This window comes from Pleurodeles waltl, chromosome 9 (genome assembly GCF_031143425.1).
Source record: "Pleurodeles waltl isolate 20211129_DDA chromosome 9, aPleWal1.hap1.20221129, whole genome shotgun sequence".
Classification (NCBI taxonomy): Eukaryota; Metazoa; Chordata; class Amphibia; order Caudata; family Salamandridae; genus Pleurodeles; species Pleurodeles waltl.
Genome location: NC_090448.1, coordinates 1,123,362,150 through 1,123,384,498, shown reverse-complemented (window position 1 = coordinate 1,123,384,498; position 22,349 = coordinate 1,123,362,150). Strand labels below are relative to the sequence as shown.

Sequence of the window (22,349 nt, the reverse complement as noted above, 5' to 3'; positions counted from 1 at the left end):
TCAGCCATTAAATGCCCGCTCACTTGTTAAAGGGCCTTGCCTCCGACTCGGGCCTTTAACCCTAGAGCGGGCCTTTAATGGATGGTATGCCGGTGATACAGGGTGCTATAAAGGTATATTATATCATGAAGCCTGTCTCTTGAAGGTCCTGGGTCTACTCCATTGTACTGGTATTTATAAAGCGCTTTCCATACCACTTGCAGACCCTAAAGACCCTATAGCTACGATGCATATATCATTTTTACTGTGGAAACAGGAGTGTACTGAGATACTCGAGTGGTCCATGGAGGAAGCCCCTTGCGCAGCCCTGCATGCAATCTGCATGAGCAGCTGCCTTTGAGGCACCATCATCAGTTGCGCTTTCCATACCACTTGCAGACCCTATAGCTACGATGCATATATAATTTGTACTGTGGAACCAGGAGTGTACTGAGATACTCGAGTGGTCCATGGAGGATGCCCCTTGCGCAGCCCTGCATGCTGTGGACGTGAGCAGCTGCCTTTGAGGCGCCATCATCAGTTTATCATGTGACTTTGACCAAGGAAGGACCTGCAGCACAGAAGGTGTCCGCTCAGCTCTAGAAAACATGCTTTCCGGTAGGAATGGGAGCACAGAGAGATGTGTACTCTTGCAGTGATGCACGACTTGCACTATAGTGATGTCCACAAGGCCTTCAATGTGACAGACATTAAGCCCAATGAAGTTAATGGACTTCTGGTGGTACAATGCTGACGCCTCGTGGCGCAGGGCCGTCACTAGGAGTGGAGCGTGTATGAGGCCGAAGGGTACTATGTCCCAGACCCTGCGGTACTTAAGCAACGTTTATTTATAGATGTTATCATGTTTGGAAAGGAGAACCCAGGCACTTTGCCATAGGTTAGCAAGGGTAAAGCGCACACAGTCCCAGTGCTAACAAAAACAGGTTCAGCTATGAAAGGCAAAAATCTGGCGGTTACTACACAACATATGTTCATTTCCAACATGACGCAAGGTGATTTTCATAATTATTGTACCGGATGGGACATTAAAATCCTGGTTGTTGCGGTATACACACAGCCAGGTGAGAACCCTACCCATGCCCCTGCAGATCTTTTCTCTAATTTGGGACATTAAAATCCTGGTTATGGTGGTACACACACAGCCACGTGACAACTCTACCTGTGCCCCCTTCAGATGTTTTCTCTAATTTACTGCTGTGAAGCAGACTGTATAATACCAGCAGCGTCTGCTGAAAGAACCTTGTGATCATAGTCTGACGGGGAATCAAAATCCACCCTGACAAGAATGTTCAAACCTGCCCATCCACCCTGGCAGGAATGTTCAAACCTGCCCATCCACCCTGGCAAGAATGTTCAAACCTGCCCATCCACCCTGGCAAGAATGTTCAAACCTGCCCATCCACCCTGGCAAAAATGTTCAAACCTGCCCATCCACCCTGGCAAAAATGTTCAAACCTGCCCATCCACCCTGGCAAAATTGTTCAAACCTGCCCATCCACCCTGGCAAAAATGTTCAAACCTGCCCATCCACCCTGGCAACAATGTTCAAACCTGCCCATCCACCCTGGCAACAATGTTCAAACCTGCCCATCCACCCTGGCAACAATGTTCAAACCTGCCCCTTCCCTTCCTCTCTACTCTCTATATTCCCTTGTCTTTCCCTTCTCTTGTTTCTTCCATTTCTCTTAAAGCGCCCAGTGGGCCAGCTCTAACCCGGGTGGGCCTGAGGAAGGCATCAGAGGCTCCCGCAGATGCCCTCTATCTCCATAAACTGCCCGCCTGAGGCTCTAACCCACCGGGGCAGTGGCCGGTGGAATAAATGGGCTGCCCGGCCCTGCTCGCTGCTGGTGGGCACACGCGTGTCGGCACAGAGTTTGACAAATCATGCCACCTAGAAGTAGCGGTGCATGGAATCAGATGCATCAATTATATTCCCCCGCGAACTGTGTCTTTATCGTTTAAACAGCTTTCCCAGTGTATGAGGAGTTATTCGGTTGCAGCGGGGTCTCTGGTTCCAGTCCCTGAAGTAGCTAAAGAGCTCCAGCACCTCTGCTCTAATCCTCTGATCAGTATTGTATCTGAAATAACCCTAATCTCATTTACACCCACGTCCGCTTCCCTGCAGAGCGGCTTTAAGAACTTGTGTGTTCGAGTTCAGAGAGCTGCGCATTAGCGTGGGCTTTGTCTGCCACCTGGTGGTCGTTTAGGGAGCCTACAACACATTCCGCGTTCACGTACAAGAAAACACCTTGAAAGCCTCCTCGTGGGCGATCGGCGGAATTAGTGTTTCGTATTTTTATTCTACGAAGGACTCTGTGACTGTCAGCGACCGGAAAATGGGGTTTTACTCAAACAACTGAGCAAGGTTTCCTAATACTGGCTGAATTAGAGCAGTAATTGGGAAAAACACTTGGATGTTGTAGTACATGTTATTTGCATTTAAAGAACCAAACACGTGTCTTAAAAGGGAAGAGGTCTCGTCGGTGTCTGATTTGACTAATAATTTTCGGAGTCTTTGCAATTTTGGGAAGAACTCGAGATTCGCAAATCAGAGAAAAGGATGAATGTTTATGTATTATTTGACGTTCGCCTCAATTTTTGTTCACAAGTGCTACCCTGCCCGGGAAAAAAACAGAACGTCAAAGTGCACGAGAATCGGTGGTGAAATATCCTAGTTTTCTGTGAGCGGTTTCCTAAAAATCCCCTATTAAGGGGAGAACGTTCACGTCGCTCAATGGCACCACTTAATGCCAACACGTTGCCCCTCGTTTTTCATCCCATTAATTCTTCACCAATAAAATTGATTATTTTGCAGAAAATTATGCATTCTTTGCTGTAAGTACTGCATGGAAGCGTTCCATCAAAACGAGTATCGACTCTGGAAATCTGGGGTAGAAATGAAGGTTGACTGCGGGACATCTGCAGAGGGGGAATCTCATTGTTTAATAATTCCTTGAAAATGTCATATATATTTGAATTTGTCAAGGGAAGCATTCCTGGTTCCTTAGCTCAGCTGCAATATGTTGAAAACGATCGTGTGAACCAGTCTGGCCCTGGTCTGTCTTGACCTGCTCAGCAGATAGTCATGTAGAATTTCATTAAAAACATCGCCACAAACATGTGTGCTTCATTTTCCTTTGTCAGTGCCTTGTAGCTTGAGTTCCTTGGGACAGAGAGCTTAGAGTCCACTTTAGCACTATGCCTTCCAACTTAGCCAGACTCAGCAGAGTACGGATAATGTGCCCTAGAGCTTGGGCCAGTGCTTCTTAAGCACTCTAGCTAGAACCTTTAGGGGTTGGTGCAATATTCCATGGTTTATTTGGTTTGTTTTCCTCTACAGTGGGGGATACATTATGTAAGTAAGCCCATCCCACACACAAGAAACCTTTGGGCCCCCAAAAGCTACTTAACCCTTAGGTATTTCTGCTAGTCTGCACTTTGCAGGTGATTTTAGATCGAGACCCTGGGTGCCACGAACAAGGGGTTTGTTTCTGCGTGTGTCCCTCCACTATATCCCAGAAGCTGCCCAGACATTGGGCGTCCTCACTGCTACCCATGCACCTGATTTTTGTTGGAACCGCTAAGCATGCTCAGGGTCATGGATCAGTAAGGCATGTGTGAATTGCATGTTGTAAACACACAGTTCCCACGGCCAGATTGAGATGGGTCCAGCTCCTATAGTGCTGCTGCTCCGTGGGCGCGTTATTTATGCATGCAGTTTTTTTGGCATGTGATTATTATTTTTTTGGTAATTACATTAAGGGGGTCATTTTGACCTTGGCGGACGGCGGAGGCCGTCCGCCAAGGTACCGCCGCTGAATGACCGAACCGCGGTCAAAAGACCGCGGCGGCCATTCAGACATTTCCTCTGGGCCGGCGGGCGCTCTCCAAAAGAGCGCCCGCCGGCCCAGAGGAAATGCCCCTGCAACGAGGACGCCGGCTCAGAATTGAGCCGGCGTAGTTGCAGGGGTGCGACGGGTGCAGTTGCACCCGTCGCGTATTTCAGTGTCTGCTTAGCAGACACTGAAATACTTTGCGAGGCCCTCTTACGGGGGCCCCTGCAGTGCCCATGCCATGGGCATGGGCACTGCAGGGGCCCCACGGCACCCCCTACCGCCATCCTGTTCCTGGCGGGAGACCCGCCAGGAACAGGATGGCGGTAGGGGGTGTCAGAATCCCCATGGCTGCGGAGCGCGCTCCGCAGCCATGGAGGATTCTGTAGGGCAGTGGTAAACCGGCGGGAGACCGCCGGTTTACCCTTTCTGACCGCGGCTGAACCGCCGCGGTCAGAATGCCCTCGGGAGCACCGCCAGCCTGTTGGCGGTGCTCCCGTGGTCGGTGACCCTGGCGGTCACCAGCCGCCAGGGTCAGAATGACCCCCTAAGTCTATAAACCCAATCTCTTCTTCCCTAAGGTTGCACACGAGCTTGCACCTGATGTGCCCTCTGGAGCCCCCTCTTAATCCCATCCTAAATGCTCTTTGGGTTTTTCCCTTCAGGCTTTGACGAAGCCACCTCCGAGGTCCTTTCACCGGGCCGACCAAAGCGCCCGTCGTGACCTGTCAACTGTGCTACGTACAGAGTGGTATGGGACGTTTTACCAACCTACAAAGTATCCTCCTGGTAATTTCCATTGGCTCCTGTCCTAGGCACCCGGGTAGCACTTCTCGGGTCATGCCTGAAGTGTACCCCAGTTATACCTCCACCCCTGTCATCCACCATTTACCTTTAGGGGCTTTGCAGGCCATTATTGAGGAGTCCTCTAGGACAGTTCACGTGGTTCAGCTCTGGCCCTTCTTGGTCATTTTGCCAGTCTTCACCAAGGTGCCCCTGGACGCATTGTTCCTGAGACGCCTTATGTTCCTAGGAGTTTTATTTGGGTCCCTGCAGGAAGCCTTCACCAAGGCACCTCAGTGGTTGTGGGAACGTTCCTCCTCTCTACTATGCTTCCCTAGGGGGTGCCCTCGGTACCTGAGGTGCACTTCTCTCCCTGACATTCTGTTTACTTCCTTTCCTGAGGGATCTTCCTTTCCCTCCCCTCAGACTCGCACTGGCTTCAGTAGTTCTTGCTGTGACCCCCTCCTTTAGCCCTGTTATGGGGTTTCTGCATGGTGGAGGTATGTGTTTGGTTCAGTGTGGGGTGCCCAGTGTAGTTTCTCCAGGGATAGCACCCTTCAGTCCTCTCTAGGTCTGGTTTTGCTTGTTGAAATCTTGTTTTGCTTGTTGAAATTGGTCATTTAGAGTGAGTGGGGGCTGTCGACAGGAAGACTTGCTCAGGTCTTTTCCTGAGACATCTCTCAACAGACTCAGTCTCTCTGCACTGGGTTCAAATTACAGGCTTTGGTTTGATCTGGAGGTAACAAACTGTTCCTTCCAGCAGAAGAGAGCCTGGTGCCGAAGATGTTGATGTATTTTCTTTTGCCTTAACTCCAGGGCCACCTTTTGGTGCTGTGTGGAATATGCGTAGGACTTGTTCTACTCAGACACTGACTAATTATTCACCTTTATTAATCCAGAATGCTTTCCTTGGCACGTCTTATATTTTGTTTCTACTGTTAGCCTCAGTCTAGTCCACTTAGGTGGTGTCCTTTGAACAACCACCCTTTTCTTTTTTGCAACAACTCTTGATTAGGAATTTTAAAATTTTCCAGAACACAAATAAAATATACAACAGACAGCTATTTATGCATAACAACCAGTAGGATAGCCAGAAACAAAAAAAGGGGGAAAATAAAAAAAAAAAGGAGAAAAGGGAAGCCACTATAGAGAGGTAGAACCCAGGAGCAACTGAGACTTATGAGCCGGCCGCAGCCTGGTACTGGGGGCAGAGACCAGGCCTTTCCTGAGCTTAATGGGTCAGGAGACCACTACAGACTGCGGCCAGGGAGGGATCAGGGGGCAGCAGGCCACCGGCCCTAGGAAAAGGGGGAGGAGGCAGCCGGAAGAAGGGGTTCACATGCCCAGAAGGACATGAGAAACCGGTGGGGAAACCCGTGCTGATGTGCAACAACCGTGCTTTCCAAGGACAAGTGGGCTCTCTTGGGCTTTTCTCACAATCACTCTGGACACTCTTCTACTAATAGTGGAAGGGCAGAGTAGAGCTCAAAGGTCTTGCCTAGTCCTCCGCAGTGTTGCATGTGTTGTTACCCTTCATGTCCAAAGAGAGAGGCTAGATTGGTTCTTCCCACTGGTGCAAGGGAAGATGGGATGGGATGGGGCTTCCTATCACTGATTCCTCCTCTGAATGACTGCTCGGTGAACACAGTGTTTATGTTTCTGGAGAATGTTTTTTAGTGCTGCTTGCAAGCTTGGTATTTGTGTGGTGGTGACTCCCAGCTGAGTTTGCTCTTCAGTGGTCATTTTTAATCCTAGAGGAACTGCTGTTCGGGGACAATTTTGAGGAGATGCCTAGGGAGCTAAAGTCTTTAAACCCTCAGCTGCACTTTCTGAGACATTTTAGAGACGATTATACCATGCAGCCAAAGCTAAGGCCCTCACCCCTGGAGTTTGTTTGGAGTGTATGGGTAGGAGCCCTTTTGGAACGTTGCTGATTCTCTCTTATTCCTCCTGACAGGCTTCTTAGTGTCTTACATTCCAATAGCGGGGTTTGGATTGGTTTTCTCTGTTTTTTGGGTGTGGTTACTCGGATGCACTCTTCCAGGGGCATGACGGAGCTGCAAAGTAGTCTGAAGTTTGAGGTTGTTTTTCCTCTGAAGGGGTGTATCCCTGCTGCTGAGCGTGACATACAGAGCAGGATTTTTCCATTGGAAAATGCCACCCTAGGGGGGGCAATCTTTCCAAACATTGGCACTTGCCAGCCACACCTGTGCCATGTACTTTCTGCCTCCCATCCTCCCTTTTTCCACATGATGGCCGCCTATTGTTGATCTGACTCCAGTTGGGACCTCCCGAATGTGTTGGCATCCCTCTTTGAATGGAAGAAAAAACCTTCTACCTAGACTTACTCTTCTGCATCTGGGCATTACTAACAGGAGGAGTATGGGGGGAGACCCGGGAAAATTTGAGGTCCTTTTTTGTCTCTGGTAAAGGACCGGAAGGACTTCACCACTGGGCATGAAGGACTTTGGAGGAAATAAAGAAACACAGACAATCCCCTGTTCCCTTGTTTTCTCTGAAGCTCTTCGTGGGGGCTCAGAGGGGTTGTCTGTGCTCCCTTATTTCCTCCTCCTACTAAGTTGTTCCGCTGGGGTGTAGGTTCTGGTAAATGGTGTCTTCAGGTTGCATATCCTCATAATGGGTGCCCTGTCTTCTTACAAGAGACCAGCAAGAGGAATTCCTCTTTCAGCTCAGATATGCTTGTAGGGAGCCTTTGGTGCCCTAGGCTACCAATAGCGACTCGTTGACCAACTCTATTGTGAGCATTCCCGCCGGCTGGAGCTCAGTGGCCATTCTTGGGTGAAGTAGACCACTCCATGTGGTTAGTTTCTTCAAGGTCAGCGATATCATTGATCACCCTGACACAGCGGCCAGAGGTATGGTGTCTAAGTATGTGGTATTTGTACAAACCGAGACAAAGATGGTCAACGTGCAGTTGGAAGGTTAGCTGGATTCGAAGAACACGTGTGGGCTTTTACTGAATCGTGACGTGATGTTCTTTAAAGACGTGTCTTCAGCTCTTCCTAAATTGACCCAAGGTTAGAGCAGCCCTGTTCCTGAAGGACACACGGATTTGTGCAGAGAAGTCTGGTCAAGAGGCTTGTCTGAATCGCCTTTCTCGTGGACACGATGGAGCCATCTTATCAGTCTCTTGTTCTCCTTTATGCGGATTTTGATCGGTTTGCTCGGAATGCCCCTTCCTGTATCCTCCAGGCGGGATTTTATTTGTATAGATTGGTGCTCTGCTCCCCCTCCTGGGCAGGTGTCATTCACTTGTGATCTTTAGGTATCTGGAGGATGGATTATCAGCTCAACCAGTCCTACACGTTGCTTATACCTTAACCAGTCCCCTGCCCTTTAGATGACCAACCCATCCTTCTCTGTTGTATGAGCAACAATTGACCTCTCGGTCAGAGCGGGGACTTAGAATTGGGAAACGTGCAGGTGCGCACTAGAGACGCACCTTAGGCAGCGACGGGCTTTACTTGTGATCAGGATTTCCTTTTTTGAGCCTGTTTTCCTGCTGGGTTACAAAGGTGGCCTTTCACGGGCTGCTAAATTGTCCATCCCTCAGTTCTGGAGATAGGAATCTAATGATGAACAGTGCAAGAATCATTCCCACGAAGAGCTCGTTCTATTATGTGTAATAGTTTACAACATGTGTCCCCTTGGAACATTATCAGTGCTGTGAGGCAAGAGCTAACATGGTTAGTTTCCACATGTAACCACCTTAATACAAATGAACTGCAGTCAGACCCGCTTGATGTTCAGTCCTTGGTGACACACAATATTCAGAAGAGATTGTCAAATAAAGCAGGCAAATGTATCTGAGCATAGGAAGGCTGCCTTCACACGCCACGAACGCAGAATTCTACGTCTCCATACGCCTGGCTTACCCAAGAACTGCTTCAGCAGGTCTGATTGCATATTCCCTCCAGACACTCATTTCTAATTTCCAGTCGCTGCTCTTAATTAACGGTTAGTTTTATCTGCCAAAAACTATTACCCTGTGATGCTGCTATTGACGTGTGTTCTTCACCCCACCGCAATGATTAACCATTTGTTTCTTTTCATAGCAACAAAACTTCAAGCAGAAAGTTGTGGCATTGCTGCGAAGGTTCAAGGTTTCTGAAGAGGTACGTGAAACATCTTGCTCTCATTGAATCCACCACGCACAGCCCGCTGCGCAGGATTGTGCCCGTTTTCCAAGAGTTCTTTCAGCCATGAAGTCCCATGATGCTTCGCGACCCCTGACCATTAACGAAGGTGGTAACATTTCTGCCTCCTTTACAGATATTGTTAATTGTCAAAAACAGCAAACAGTATAAAAGTTCATCAAAGCCATTGTTGATCAGAAACCTGCCTCTCTGATCACATTCGACCATACAGTGAAATAAATGTTAAACTGATTTGTTGGAGGACTCTCTTCAGTAGTGTGTTGTCAGAAAAGACCTTGTTAGTGTAGTTCTTCACATTTGCAGATCCACTTCCCTAAATAGATAATATCAAACACACGAATCTTTGATTTAAACTCTGAATTTAGTAAACCCACCTTACCCTCCTACCTCTGCAACTGACTACAAACAATGTACGGTCATTTACTTAGGCTTTTATTAAGTACATGAAGCACCAAGTCCTGGTTACCTGTCATTGCCTATGTGAAGTACTCGTTCCTTCAGTCTCAGCTTAATTGAGACTTTTTGACGATTGAGTCGAAGTACATGTTCACTCAGATGGGCATTGCCTTTTTGACGATGTATAAATAAGAACATTTGTCAAACTCTTGTAAAGCAGCCAGAGGAAGGAACATTTCAGTTGTTTATCCATTACAAACCGCGAGCATACCTGCCTCTCTATCCAAGGTGACACCTTTCTTGACTAACCGAGGGCAGCAGATCCTTACATTTCACTCCTCAAGTGTGAGTTTCGTCTCAGAAAAAGTTGTCCAAACACTTCAGTTTGCATTGGTCTGACACTGTATTTTTCCCCATATCTAAACTAAGCAGAGTTTTTTGAGAATATCTCCAAACCTTTTCATTCAGGTCATCAGTTTACAGTTCATCCTAAAAGTGCTAGCGGTCACCATCTGCTAAGTAGATGGCCATTAAGGAGCATCTACGCCACTAACTTAACTATTCTTTTCATTATGCTTTTACTGTAAAGTGCTCAGAATCCACTTGGGTTGTATTTAGAGTGTCAAAAATGTAATCTACCTTTGCTCGGGGAGCACCAAAAATAAGTTCAGAGACTAAATTCCAATATAGGATCCGTCCCCAGATCCCAAGGTTTATACACTTACTTTCTGGCACGAAATCTCAACAGAAATGAAAAAGCTCTACAAGAAAATTCTTTGATATTCTTTTTTCATGTGGACAAGTACCTTTAAATTTAAAGCACACTGACATCACTAGTGTGTTTTTAGGTTGCATTCTTATAAAACAATGTATTTTGTTTGTTGTTGTTAGCAATTTTGATATTTTGTAATAGAAGTTATGTTCTTTTTTTTTTGTTCTTAAAAATTTTGGTATTAGAAATGGAGTCTGTGGTAGGCAGTCAGTTTGCACTCTGTCCAAGCATGGGCTCTCACTCTAGTCAGGATAAGGAAGATACACAGCTCAGATAACCCTGCTCACCCCCTTGGTAGGTTGGCACAAGCAGTCAGGCTTATCTCAGAGGCAATGTGTAAAGTATTTGTACAATCACACACAGTAACACAGTGAAAACAACACAAAAGGACTCAACACTAGGTTTGAAAAATAGCTAATATTTATCTGAGTAAAACAAGACCAAAACAACAAAAATCCAACATACACAATCAATTTTATGAAGTTTTAAAGATTAAACTTGAATATAGTGCTTAGAAACACGAATGCCTCAGTTTAGAGTTATTGAGGCGTCGTGACGGAGTCGTTCCCAACAATCCATCACCAATGGCGCCGGTCAAGGAGTCACACGGACCCCCAGGTACAGTACCTTTGGTAATGAAGAAACAACCTGGTGCATGGAGTCGGGGAGGAGAGGCGTCACTGGCTTCCGAGCGAGGCGTAGGTCCCTGACAATCCGGTGTGGTCAGTGAATCTGGCAGGTCAAAATGCGTTGGGTGACCCCACAGGATCACGGTCATGCCACTGGGCTGCTGGCGCCACAGCGGAGTCGGATGTCACGGATGTTGTGTAGGAAAGTACCATCTTGCCTGGCATGTTACCCCCATTTTTCACTGTATATATGTTGTTTTAGTTGTATGAGTCACTGGGGCCCTGTTCACCAGGGCCCCAGTGCTCATAAGTGTGCCTGAATGTGTTACCTGTGTAGTGACTAACTGTCTCACTGAGGCTCTGCTAACCAGAACCTCAGTGGTTATGCTCTCTCATTTCTTTCAAATTGTCACTAACAGGCTAGTGACCAATTTTACCAATTTACATTGGCTTACTGGAACACCCTTATAATTCCCTAGTATATGGTACTGAGGTACCCAGGGTATTGGGGTTCCAGGAGATCCCTATGGGCTGCAGCATTTCTTTTGCCACCCATAGGGAGCTCTGACAATTCTTACACAGGCCTGCCACTGCAGCCTGAGTGAAATAACGTCCACGTTATTTCACAGCCATTTTACACTGCACTTAAGTAACTTATAAGTCACCTATATGTCTAACCTTTACCTGGTAAAGGTTAGGTGCAAAGTTACTTAGTGTGAGGGCACCCTGGCACTAGCCAAGGTGCCTCCACATTGTTCAGGGCCAATTCCCCGGACTTTGTGAGTGCGGGGACACCATTACACGCGTGCACTACATATAGGTCACTACCTATATGTAGCTTCACAATGGTAACTCCGAATATGGCCATGTAACATGTCTATGATCATGGAATTGCCCCCTCTATGCCATCCTGGCATAGTTGGCACAATCCCATGATCCCAGTGGTCTGTAGCACAGACCCTGGTACTGCCAAACTGCCTTTTCTGGGGTTTCACTGCAGCTGCTGCTGCTGCCAACCCCTCAGACAGGCTTCTGCCCTCCTGGGGTCAAGCCAGGCTTGTCCCAGGATGGCAGAACAAAGGACTTCCTCTGAGAGAGGGTGTTACACCCTCTCCCTTTGGAAAATGGTGTGAAGGCAGGGGAGGAGTAGCCTCCCCCAGCCTCTGGAAATGCTTTCTTGGGCACAGATGTGCCCAATTCTGCATAAGCCAGTCTACACCGGTTCAGGGGACCCCTTAGCCCTGCTCTGGCGCGAAACTGGACAAAGGAAAGGGGAGTGACCACTCCCCTGACCTGCACCTCCCCTGGGAGGTGTCCAGAGCTCCTCCAGTGTGCTCCAGACCTCTGCCATCTTGGAAACAGAGGTGCTGCTGGCACACTGGACTGCTCTGAGTGGCCAGTGCCACCAGGTGACGTCAGAGACTCCTTCTGATAGGCTCCTTCAGGTGTTGCTAGCCTATCCTCTCCCCTAAGTAGCCAAACCCTCTTTTCTGGCTATTTAGGGTCTCTGTCTCTGGGGAAACTTTAGATAACGAATGCAAGAGCTCATCAGAGTTCCTCTGCATCTCTCTCTTCACCTTCTGCCAAGGAATCGACTGCTGACCGCGCTGGAACCCTGCAAAACTGCAACATAGTAGCAAAGACGACTACTGCAACTCTGTAACGCTGATCCTGCCGCCTTCTCGACTGTTTTCCTGGTGGTGCATGCTGTGGGGGTAGTCTGCCTCCTCTCTGCACTAGAAGCTCCGAAGAAATCTCCCGTGGGTCGACGGAATCTTCCCCCTGCAACCGCAGGCACCAAAAAGCTGCATTACCGGTCCCTTGGGTCTCCTCTCAGCACGACGAGCGAGGTCCCTCGAATCCAGCAACTCTGTCCAAGTGACTCCCACAGTCCAGTGACTCTTCAGTCCAAGTTTGGTGGAGGTAAGTCCTTGCCTCACCTCGCTAGACTGCATTGCTGGGAACCGCGACTTTTGCAGCTACTCCGGCCCCTGTGCACTTCCGGCAGAAATCCTTCGTGCACAGCCAAGCCTGGGTCCACGGCACTCTAACCTGCATTGCACGACTTTCTAAGTTGGTCTCCGGCGATGTGGGACTCCTTTGTGTAACTTCGGGTGAGCACCGTTTCACGCATCCTCGTAGTGCCTGTTTCTGGCACTTCTCCGGGTGCTACCTGCTGCTGAGAGGGCTCCTTGTCTTGCTCGACGTCCCCTCTACCTCCTGGCGCAATTTGCGACATCCTGGTCCTTCCTGGGCCACAGCAGCGTCCAAAAACGCTAAACGCACAATTTGCAGCTAGCAAGGCTTGTTGGCGTTCTTTCGGCGGGAAAACACTTCTGCACAACTCTCCACGGCGAGAGGGATCCGTCCACCAAAGGGGAAGTCTCTAGCCCTTTTAGTTCCTGCAGAAACCTCAGCTTCTTCTGTCCAGTAGAAGCTTCTTTGCACCCACAGCTGGCATTTCCTGGGCATCTGCCCATCTCCGACTTGCTTGTGACTTTTGGACTTGGTCCCCTTGTTCCACAGGTACCCTAGATTGGAAATCCATCGTTGTTGCATTGTTGGTTTGTGTCTTTCCTGCATTATTCCTCTAACACAACTTCTTTGTCCTTAGGGGAACTTTAGTGCACTTTGCACTCACTTTTCAGGGTCTTGGGGTGGGCTATTTTTCTAACCCTTACTATTTTCTAATAGTCCCAGCGACCCTCTACAAGGTCACATAGGTTTGGGGTCCATTCGTGGTTCCCATTCCACTTTTGGAGTATATGGTTTGTGTTGCCCCTATCCCTATGTGTCCCCATTGCATCCTATTGTTACTATACATTGTTTGCACTGTTTTCTAAGACTATACTGCATATTTTTGGTATTGTGTATATATATCTTGTGTATATTTCCTATCCTCTCACTGAGGGTACACTCTGAGATACTTTGGCATATTGTCATAAAAATAAAGTACCTTTATTTTTAGTATAATTGTGTATTGTGTTTTCTTATGATATTGTGCAAGTGACACTTGTGGTACTGTAGTAGCTTCACACGTCTCCTAGTTCAGCCTAAGCTGCTCTGCTAATCTACCATTATCTATCAGCCTAAACTGCTAGACACCCTATACACTAATAAGGGATAACTGGGCCTGGTGCAAGGTGCAAGTACCCCTTGGTACTCACTACATGCCAGTCCAGCCTCCTACATTGGTTGTGCAGCGGTGGGATAAGTGCTTTGAGACTACTTACCACTCTTGTCATTGTACTTTTCATAAGAGAAAAATATACAAAACAAGTTCAGTGTATATACACATAACCAAAAAGTTTTGCATTTCCTCTTTTCACTCTTTTCTAAGTGCTGAAAAGTACTTCTAAACTTTCTAAAAAGTTCTAAAAGTTTTTTTCTGTCTTTCTAAAAGTTCTGAAAACTTTTTTCTCTTTTTCTATCACTTTAACTCTCTCTAAAAATGTCTGGCACAGGCCAAAATGTTGATCTGTCCAAACTTGCATATGATCACCTTAGCTGGAAAGGAGCAAGGAGTCTCTGCATAGAGAGAGGTTTGAGTGTAGGAAAGAATCCTTCCTTGGAATTGTTACTTAACATGCTTAAAGAACAGGATAAGGCTAGAAGTGCCCCATCTGTTGAAAAAGTAGCTAATGGTTCCCAATCTGATCCAGGGACTCCCCCATGAAAAGATTCAGGAAGGAAACTTCCAAGCCTGCCCATTACTAGACAGTCTAGCATAGTTGGTACTGAGGTTGAGTCACACCATACAGATAGTGTTGTCTCACATCATAGCAAGAGCATTCATTCTCATCACAGTAGAACTTATGTTTCTGTTAGCCAAGCTGTTAGGGTGCCCTCTGTAAGGGACAGGTCTCCTTCTGTCCATTCTCACCATACTTCTGTTTCAAGGCATGTCCCTCCCACCCACCCTGATGACAGATTGTTAGAAAGGGACCTCAATAGATTGAGAGTGGAACAAACCAGACTGAAGCTCAAGAAGCAACAGCTGGATTTGGATAGACAGACTTTAGAAGTAGAGAAGGAGAGACAGAAACTGGGTTTAGAAACCCATGGTGGCAGCAGCAGTATTCCCCATAGTCATCCTGCAAAAGAGCATGATTCCAGGAATCTGCATAAGATAGTGCCCCCTTATAAGGAGGGAGATGACATTAACAAGTGGTTTGCTGCACTTGAGAGGGCCTGTGTTGTACAGGATGTCCCTCAAAGGCAGTGGGCTGCTATCCTATGGCTATCATTTAGTGGAAAAGGTAGGGATAGGCTCCTTACTGTGAAAGAAAGTGATGCCAATAATTTTACAGTTCTTAAGAATGCACTCCTGGATGGTTATGGCTTAACCACTGAACAGCAAAGGATAAAGTTCAGAGAGACCAAAAAGGAGTCTTCACAAGACTGGGTTGATTTCATTGACCATTCAGTGAAGGCCTTGGAGGGGTGGTTACATGGCAGTAAAGTTACTGATTATGACAGCCTGTATAACTTGATCCTGAGAGAGCATATTATTAATAATTGTGTGTCTGATTTGTTGCACCAGTACTTGGTGGACTCTGATCTGACCTCTCCCCAAGAATTGGGAAAGAAGGCAGACAAATGGGTCAGAACAAGGGTGAACAGAAAAGTTCATACAGGGGGTGACAAAGATGGCAACAAAAAGAAGGATGGTAAGTCTTCTGACAAGGGTGGGGACAAATCTAAAAATGAGTCTTCATCAGGCCCACAAAAACACTCTGGTGGGGGTGGTGGGTCCAAATCCTCCTTTAATCAAAACAAAGAAAAGAAACCATGGTGCTATTTATGTAAAGTAAAAGGCCATTGGACAACAGATCCCAGTTGTCCAAAGAAAAGCACCAAGCCTCCTACCACTACAACCCCTACTGCTACACCTAGTGTCCCTACTAATAGCAGTGGTGGTGGGAGCAAACCTACTAATAGCCAATCCAAGGGAGTAGCTGGGCTCACTATTGGTAACTTAGTTGGGGTTGGTCTGGTTAGGGAGACCACAGAGGCTATACTAGTCTCTGAGGGGGCTATTGATTTAGCCACCTTAGTTGCTTGTCCCCTTAATATGGATAAGTACAAGCAGCTACCCCTAATAAATGGTGTTGAGGTTCAGGCCTACAGGGACACTGGTGCCAGTGTGACTATGGTCATAGAAAAACTGGTCCACCCTGAACAACACCTACTTGGTCACCAGTACCAAGTAACCGATGCTCACAACAACACACTTAGCCACCCCATGGCCGTTGTTAATCTCAACTGGTGGGGGGTTACTGGTCCAAAGAAAGTTGTGGTAGCCACAGATTTACCTGTAGACTGTCTACTAGGAAATGATTTGGAGACATCAGCTTGGTCAGATGTGGAGTTGGAGGCCCATGCAGCAATGCTGGGCATCCCAGGGCATATTTTTGCTTTAACCAGGGCTCAGGCCAAAAAGCAAAAAGGACAGGGAAGCTTGGATCCTGGAACAATGGACCAAGTGCTCCCTAAAGCTAGGGCTAGTAGAAGCAAACCACTTCCTACTATCCCTCCCTCTACTGTGGATTCAACTTCAGAGGAAGAAGAATTCCCTCCCTGTGCAGAACCTACACCAGAGGAGCTTGAAGCAGACACTGCTGAGCTTTTGGGTGAAGGGGGGCCTGCCAGGGAGGAGCTGAGTGTGGCACAGCAAACCTGTCCCACATTAGAGGGTCTAAGACAGCAAGCTGTCAAACAGGCTAATGGGGATGTCAGTGACTCTCACAGAGTTTACTGGGAGGACAACCTCTTGTACACTGAGGCAAGGGATCCTAAACCTGGAGCTGCCAGGAGATTAGTGATTCCTCAGGAGTACAGAAAGTTCCTCCTAACTCTTGCCCACGACATTCCCCTAGCTGGGCATCTGGGACAAATGAAAACTTGGGACAGACTTGTTCCCTTGTTTCATTGGCCTAGAATGTCTGAGGACACAAAAGATTTTTGTAAGTCCTGTGAAACCTGTCAAGCCAGTGGCAAGACAGGTGGCACTCCAAAGGCACCCCTTATTCCACTACCTGTGGTTGGGGTTCCCTTTGAAAGGGTAGGGGTTGACATAGTTGGCCCCCTTGACCCTCCTACTGCTTCAGGCAATAGGTTTATCTTGGTGGTAGTGGACCATGCCACAAGATATCCTGAAGCTATTCCTTTAAGGACCACTACAGCACCTGCAGTGGCAAAGGCCCTCCTGGGAATATTTTCTAGGGTGGGCTTCCCAAAAGAAGTAGTATCAGACAGGGGAAGCAATTTCATGTCTGCATACTTAAAGGCCATGTGGAAGGAGTGTGGTGTAACTTATAAATTCACTACACCCTATCATCCACAAACAAATGGACTGGTGGAGAGATTTAATAAAACTCTCAAAGGCATGATTATGGGTCTCCCTGAAAAACTCCGCAGGAGATGGAATATCCTTCTACCATGCCTCCTTTTTGCCTACAGGGAGGTACCCCAGAAAGGAGTGGGCTTCAGCCCCTTTGAACTTCTTTTTGGACACCCTGTTAGGGGTCCATTCACACTTGTCAAGGAGGGTTGGGAACAACCTTTAAAAGCTCCAAAACAAGATATTGTGGATTATGTACTTGGCCTCAGATCAAGGATGGCTGAGTATATGAAAAAGGCCAGTAAAAACCTTCAGGCCAGCCAAGAGCTCCAAAAGCAATGGCATGATCAGAAGGCTGTTTTGGTTCAGTACCAACCAGGGCAGAAAGTATGGGTCTTGGAGCCTGTAGCCCCAAGATCACTCCAAGACAAATGGAGTGGACCCCACACAATTGTTGAGAAAAAGGGTGAAGTCACCTATTTAGTTGACTTAGGCACTGCAAGGAGTCCCCTTAGGGTACTCCATGTAAACCGCCTGAAACCCTACTATGACAGGGCTGATCTCACCCTGCTCATGGCAACTGATGAGGGACAGGAAGAAGACAATGATCCTCTACCTGATCTCTTCTCTTCCACAGAACAAGATGCTCTTGTGGAAGGTGTAGTTTTGGCTGATTGTCTTACTGCTGAGCAGAAAGACCATTGCATAAATCTCCTAGATCAATTCTCTGAACTCTTGTCTACTGTGCCAGGTACCACTTCTTGGTGTGAGCACACTATAGATACTGGAGACAGTTTACCTGTCAAAAGTAAGATCTATAGGCAGCCTGACCATGTCAGGGACTGCATAAAGCAAGAGGTGCAGAAAATGTTAGAACTGGGAGTGGTTGAGCACTCTGAAAGTCCATGGGCTTCTCCTGTGGTACTTGTACCAAAACCCCATTCCAAAGATGGAAAGAAGGAAATGCGGTTTTGTGTAGACTATAGAGGTCTCAACCTGGTAACCAAAACTGATGCTCACCCTATACCCAGGGCAGATGAGCTCATAGATACACTGGCATCTGCCAAGTATCTAAGCACTTTTGATTTGACTGCAGGGTATTGGCAGATCAAATTGTCAGAAGATGCTAAACCTAAAACTGCATTTTCAACCATTGGAGGCCATTACCAGTTTACTGTAATGCCTTTTGGTTTGAAAAATGCACCTGCCACTTTTCAGAGGTTGGTGAATACAGTCCTGCAAGGGCTGGAAGCTTTCAGTGCAGCATATTTGGACGATATAGCTGTATTTAGCTCCAGTTGGGATGATCACCTGGTCCACCTATGGAAAGTTTTGGAGGCCCTGCAAAAGGCAGGCCTCACTATCAAGGCTTCAAAGTGCCAGATAGGGCAGGGGAAGGAGGTGGTTTATCTGGGACACCTTGTTGGTGGGGAACAGATTGCACCACTTCAGGGGAAAATCCAAACAATTATTGATTGGGTTCCCCCTACCACTCAGACTCAGGTGAGAGCCTTCCTAGGCCTCACTGGGTATTACAGGAGGTTCATTAAGAACTATGGCTCCATTGCAGCCCCTCTTAATGACCTCACATCCAAGAAAATGCCTAAAAAGGTATTATGGACAGCAAACTGTCAGAAAGCTTTTGAGGAGCTGAAGCAGGCCATGTGCTCTGCACCTGTCCTGAAAAGCCCTTGTTACTCTAAAAAATTCTATGTCCAGACTGATGCATCTGAATTAGGAGGAGGGGCAGTCCTATCACAACTTAATTCTGAGGGCCAGGATCAACCTGTTGCTTTTATTAGTAGGAGGTTGACCCCTAGAGAAAAGCGTTGGTCTGCCATTGAGAGTGAGGCCTTTGCTGTGGTCTGGGCTCTGAAGAAGTTGAGGCCATACCTGTTTGGCACTCACTTCATTGTTCAGACAGACCACAAACCTCTACTTCGGCTAAAACAAATGAAAGGTGAAAATCCTAAATTGTTGAGGTGGTCCATATCCCTACAGGGAATGGACTATACCAGTGGTTCCCAAACTTTTTCGATCCCCGGCTCCTTTGACCTATTGGCCGTGTTGGCCACGGCTCCCCATTATGTTACTTTTTTTTGGCGGGTGGGGGAACGTAATCCCAGCCTGTACCTGTACCTACACTATTTACAGTTTGACTTCTTTATTCTCTCGTTCAGGTTCCTGAAAACCATTTATTTTAAACTATTTCTTTTCTTTTGTCATAGGGATATTATTAATGGTACTCTGGCGCCCTCCGCTGGTCACAATAATTAATGCAGGGGGTTTTGTTTCCAAAACCACGGTGAAAAGCTACCGATTAAAAGCACCTCCGAGTGGTTTCCAGACTGTGTGCGGCGCCCCTGGCTAATTTTGACGGCGCACCAAGGAGCCGCGGCGCACAGTTTGGGAACCACTGGACTATACAGTGGAACATAGACCTGGGAGTAGCCACTCCAATGCAGATGGACTCTCCAGATATTTCCACTTAGACAATGAAGACTCATCAGGTCATGGCTAGTCTTATTGTCCTTCGTTTGGGGGGGGGGGGTTGTGTAGGAAAGTTCCATCTTGCCTGGCATGTTACCCCCATTTTTCACTGTATATATGTTGTTTTAGTTGTATGTGTCACTGGGACCCTGTTCACCAGGGCCCCAGTGCTCATAAGTGTGCCTGAATGTGTTACCTGTGTAGTGACTAACTGTCTCACTGAGGCTCTGCTAACCAGAACCTCAGTGGTTATGCTCTCTCATTTCTTTCAAATTGTCACTAACAGGCTAGTGACCAATTTTACCAATTTACATTGGCTTACTGGAACACCCTTATAATTCCCTAGTATATGGTACTGAGGTACCCAGGGTATTGGGGTTCCAGGAGATCCCTATGGGCTGCAGCATTTCTTTTGCCACCCATAGGGAGCTCTGACAATTCTTTCACAGGCCTGCCACTGCAGCCTGAGTGAAATAACGTCCACGTTATTTCACAGCCATTTTACACTGCACTTAAGTAACTTATAAGTCACCTATATGTCTAACCTTTACCTGGTAAAGGTTAGGTGCAAAGTTACTTAGTGTGAGGGCACCCTGGCACTAGCCAAGGTGCCCCCACATTGTTCAGGGCCAATTCCCCGGACTTTGTGAGTGCGGGGATACCATTACACGCGTGCACTACATATAGGTCACTACCTATATGTAGCTTCACAATGGTAACTCCGAATATGGCCATGTAACATGTCTATGATCGTGGAATTGCCCCCTCTATGCCATCCTGGCATAGTTGGCACAATCCCATGATCCCAGTGGTCTGTAGCACAGACCCTGGTACTGCCAAACTGCCTTTTCTGGGGTTTCACTGCAGCTGCTGCTGCTGCCAACCCCTCAGACAGGCTTCTGCCCTCCTGGGGTCAAGCCAGGCTTGTCCCGGGATGGCAGAACAAAGGACTTCCTCTGAGAGAGGGTGTTACACCCTCTCCCTTTGGAAAATGGTGTGAAGGCAGGGGAGGAGTAGCCTCCCCCAGCCTCTGGAAATGCTTTCTTGGGCACAGATGTGCCCAATTCTGCATAAGCCAGTCTACACCGGTTCAGGGGACCCCTTAGCCCTGCTCTGGCGCGAAACTGGACAAAGGAGAGGGGAGTGACCACTTCCCTGACCTGCACCTCCCCTGGGTGGTGTCCAGAGCTCCTCCAGTGTGCTCCAGACCTCTGCCATCTTGGGAACAGAGGTGCTGCTGGCACACTGGACTGCTCTGAGTGGCCAGTGCCACCAGGTGATGTCAGAGACTCCTTCTGATAGGCTCCTTCAGGTGTTGCTAGCCTATCCTCTCTCCTAAGTAGCCAAACCCTCTTTTCTGGCTATTTAGGGTCTCTGTCTCTGGGGAAACTTTAGATAACGAATGCAAGAGCTCATCCGAGTTCCTCTGCATCTCTCTCTTCACCTTCTGCCAAGGAATCGACTGCTGACCGCGCTGGAAGCCTGCAAAACTGCAACATAGAAGCAAAGACGACTACTGCAACTCTGTAACGCTGATCCTGCCGCCTTCTCGACTGTTTTCCTGGTGGTGCATGCTGTAGGGGTAGTCTGCCTCCTCTCTGCACTAGAAGCTCCGAAGAAATCTCCCGTGGGTCGACGGAATCTTCCCCTGCAACCGCAGGCACCAAAAAGCTGCATTACCGGTCCCTTGGGTCTCCTCTCAGCACGACGAGCGAGGTCCCTCGAATCCAGCAACTCTGTCCAAGTGACTCCCACAGTCCAGTGACTCTTAAGTCCAAGTTTGGTGGAGGTAAGTCCTTGCCTCACCTCGCTAGACTGCATTGCTGGGAACCGCGACCTTTGCAGCTACTCCGGCCCCTGTGCACTTCCGGCGGAAATCCTTCGTGCACAGCCAAGCCTGGGTCCACGGCACTCTAACCTGCATTGCACGACTTTCTAAGTTGGTCTCCGGCGACGTGGGACTCCTTTGTGTAACTTCGGGTGAGCACCGTTTCACGCATCCTCGTAGTGCCTGTTTCTGGCACTTCTCCGGGTGCTACCTGCTGCTGAGAGGGCTCCTTGTCTTGCTCGACGTCCCCTCTACCCCCTGGCGCAATTTGCGACATCCTGGTCCTTCCTGTGCCACAGCAGCGTCCAAAAATGCTAACTGCACGATTTGCAGCTAGCAAGGCTTGTTGGCGTTCTTTCGGCGGGAAAACACTTCTGCACGACTCTCCACGGCGAGAGGGATCCGTCCACCAAAGGGGAAGTCTCTAGCCCTTTTCGTTCCTGCAGAAACCTCAGCTTCTTCTGTCCAGTAGAAGCTTCTTTGCACCCACAGCTGGCATTTCCTGGGCATCTGCCCATCTCCGACTTGCTTGTGACTTTTGGACTTGGTCCCCTTGTTCCACAGGTACCCTAGATTGGAAATCCATTGTTGTTGCATTGTTGGTTTGTGTCTTTCCTGCATTATTCCTCTAACACGACTTCTTTGTCCTTAGGGGAACTTTAGTGCACTTTGCACTCACTTTTCAGGGTCTTGGGGTGGGCTATTTTTCTAACCCTTACTATTTTCTAATAGTCCCAGCGACCCTCTACAAGGTCACATAGGTTTGGGGTCCATTCGTGGTTCGCATTCCACTTTTGGAGTATATGGTTTGTTTTGCCCCTATCCCTATGTGTCCCCATTGCATCCTATTGTAACTATACATTGTTTGCACTGTTTTCTAAGACTATACTGCATATTTTTGGTATTGTGTATATATATCTTGTGTATATTTCCTATCCTCTCACTGAGGGTACACTCTGAGATACTTTGGCATATTGTCATAAAAATAAAGTACCTTTATTTTTAGTATAACTGTGTATTGTGTTTTCTTATGATATTGTGCAAGTGACACTTGTGGTACTGTAGTAGCTTCACACGTCTCCTAGTTCAGCCTAAGC

At 47.7% G+C, this 22,349-nt stretch overlaps 1 protein-coding gene across 8 annotated transcripts in view; it reads left to right on the top strand.

Annotated features, from left to right (window-relative positions):
- Positions 1 to 22,349, top strand: part of PACS2 (phosphofurin acidic cluster sorting protein 2) — a 394,365-nt gene that overhangs the window by 284,874 nt on the left and 87,142 nt on the right. For all 8 annotated transcript variants that reach the window (XM_069208861.1, XM_069208859.1, XM_069208865.1 and 5 more), the window contains exon 8: positions 8,693 to 8,752. In XM_069208861.1, the coding sequence (XP_069064962.1) occupies positions 8,693 to 8,752 (60 nt within the window). The remainder of the gene's footprint in view (positions 1 to 8,692; positions 8,753 to 22,349) is intronic.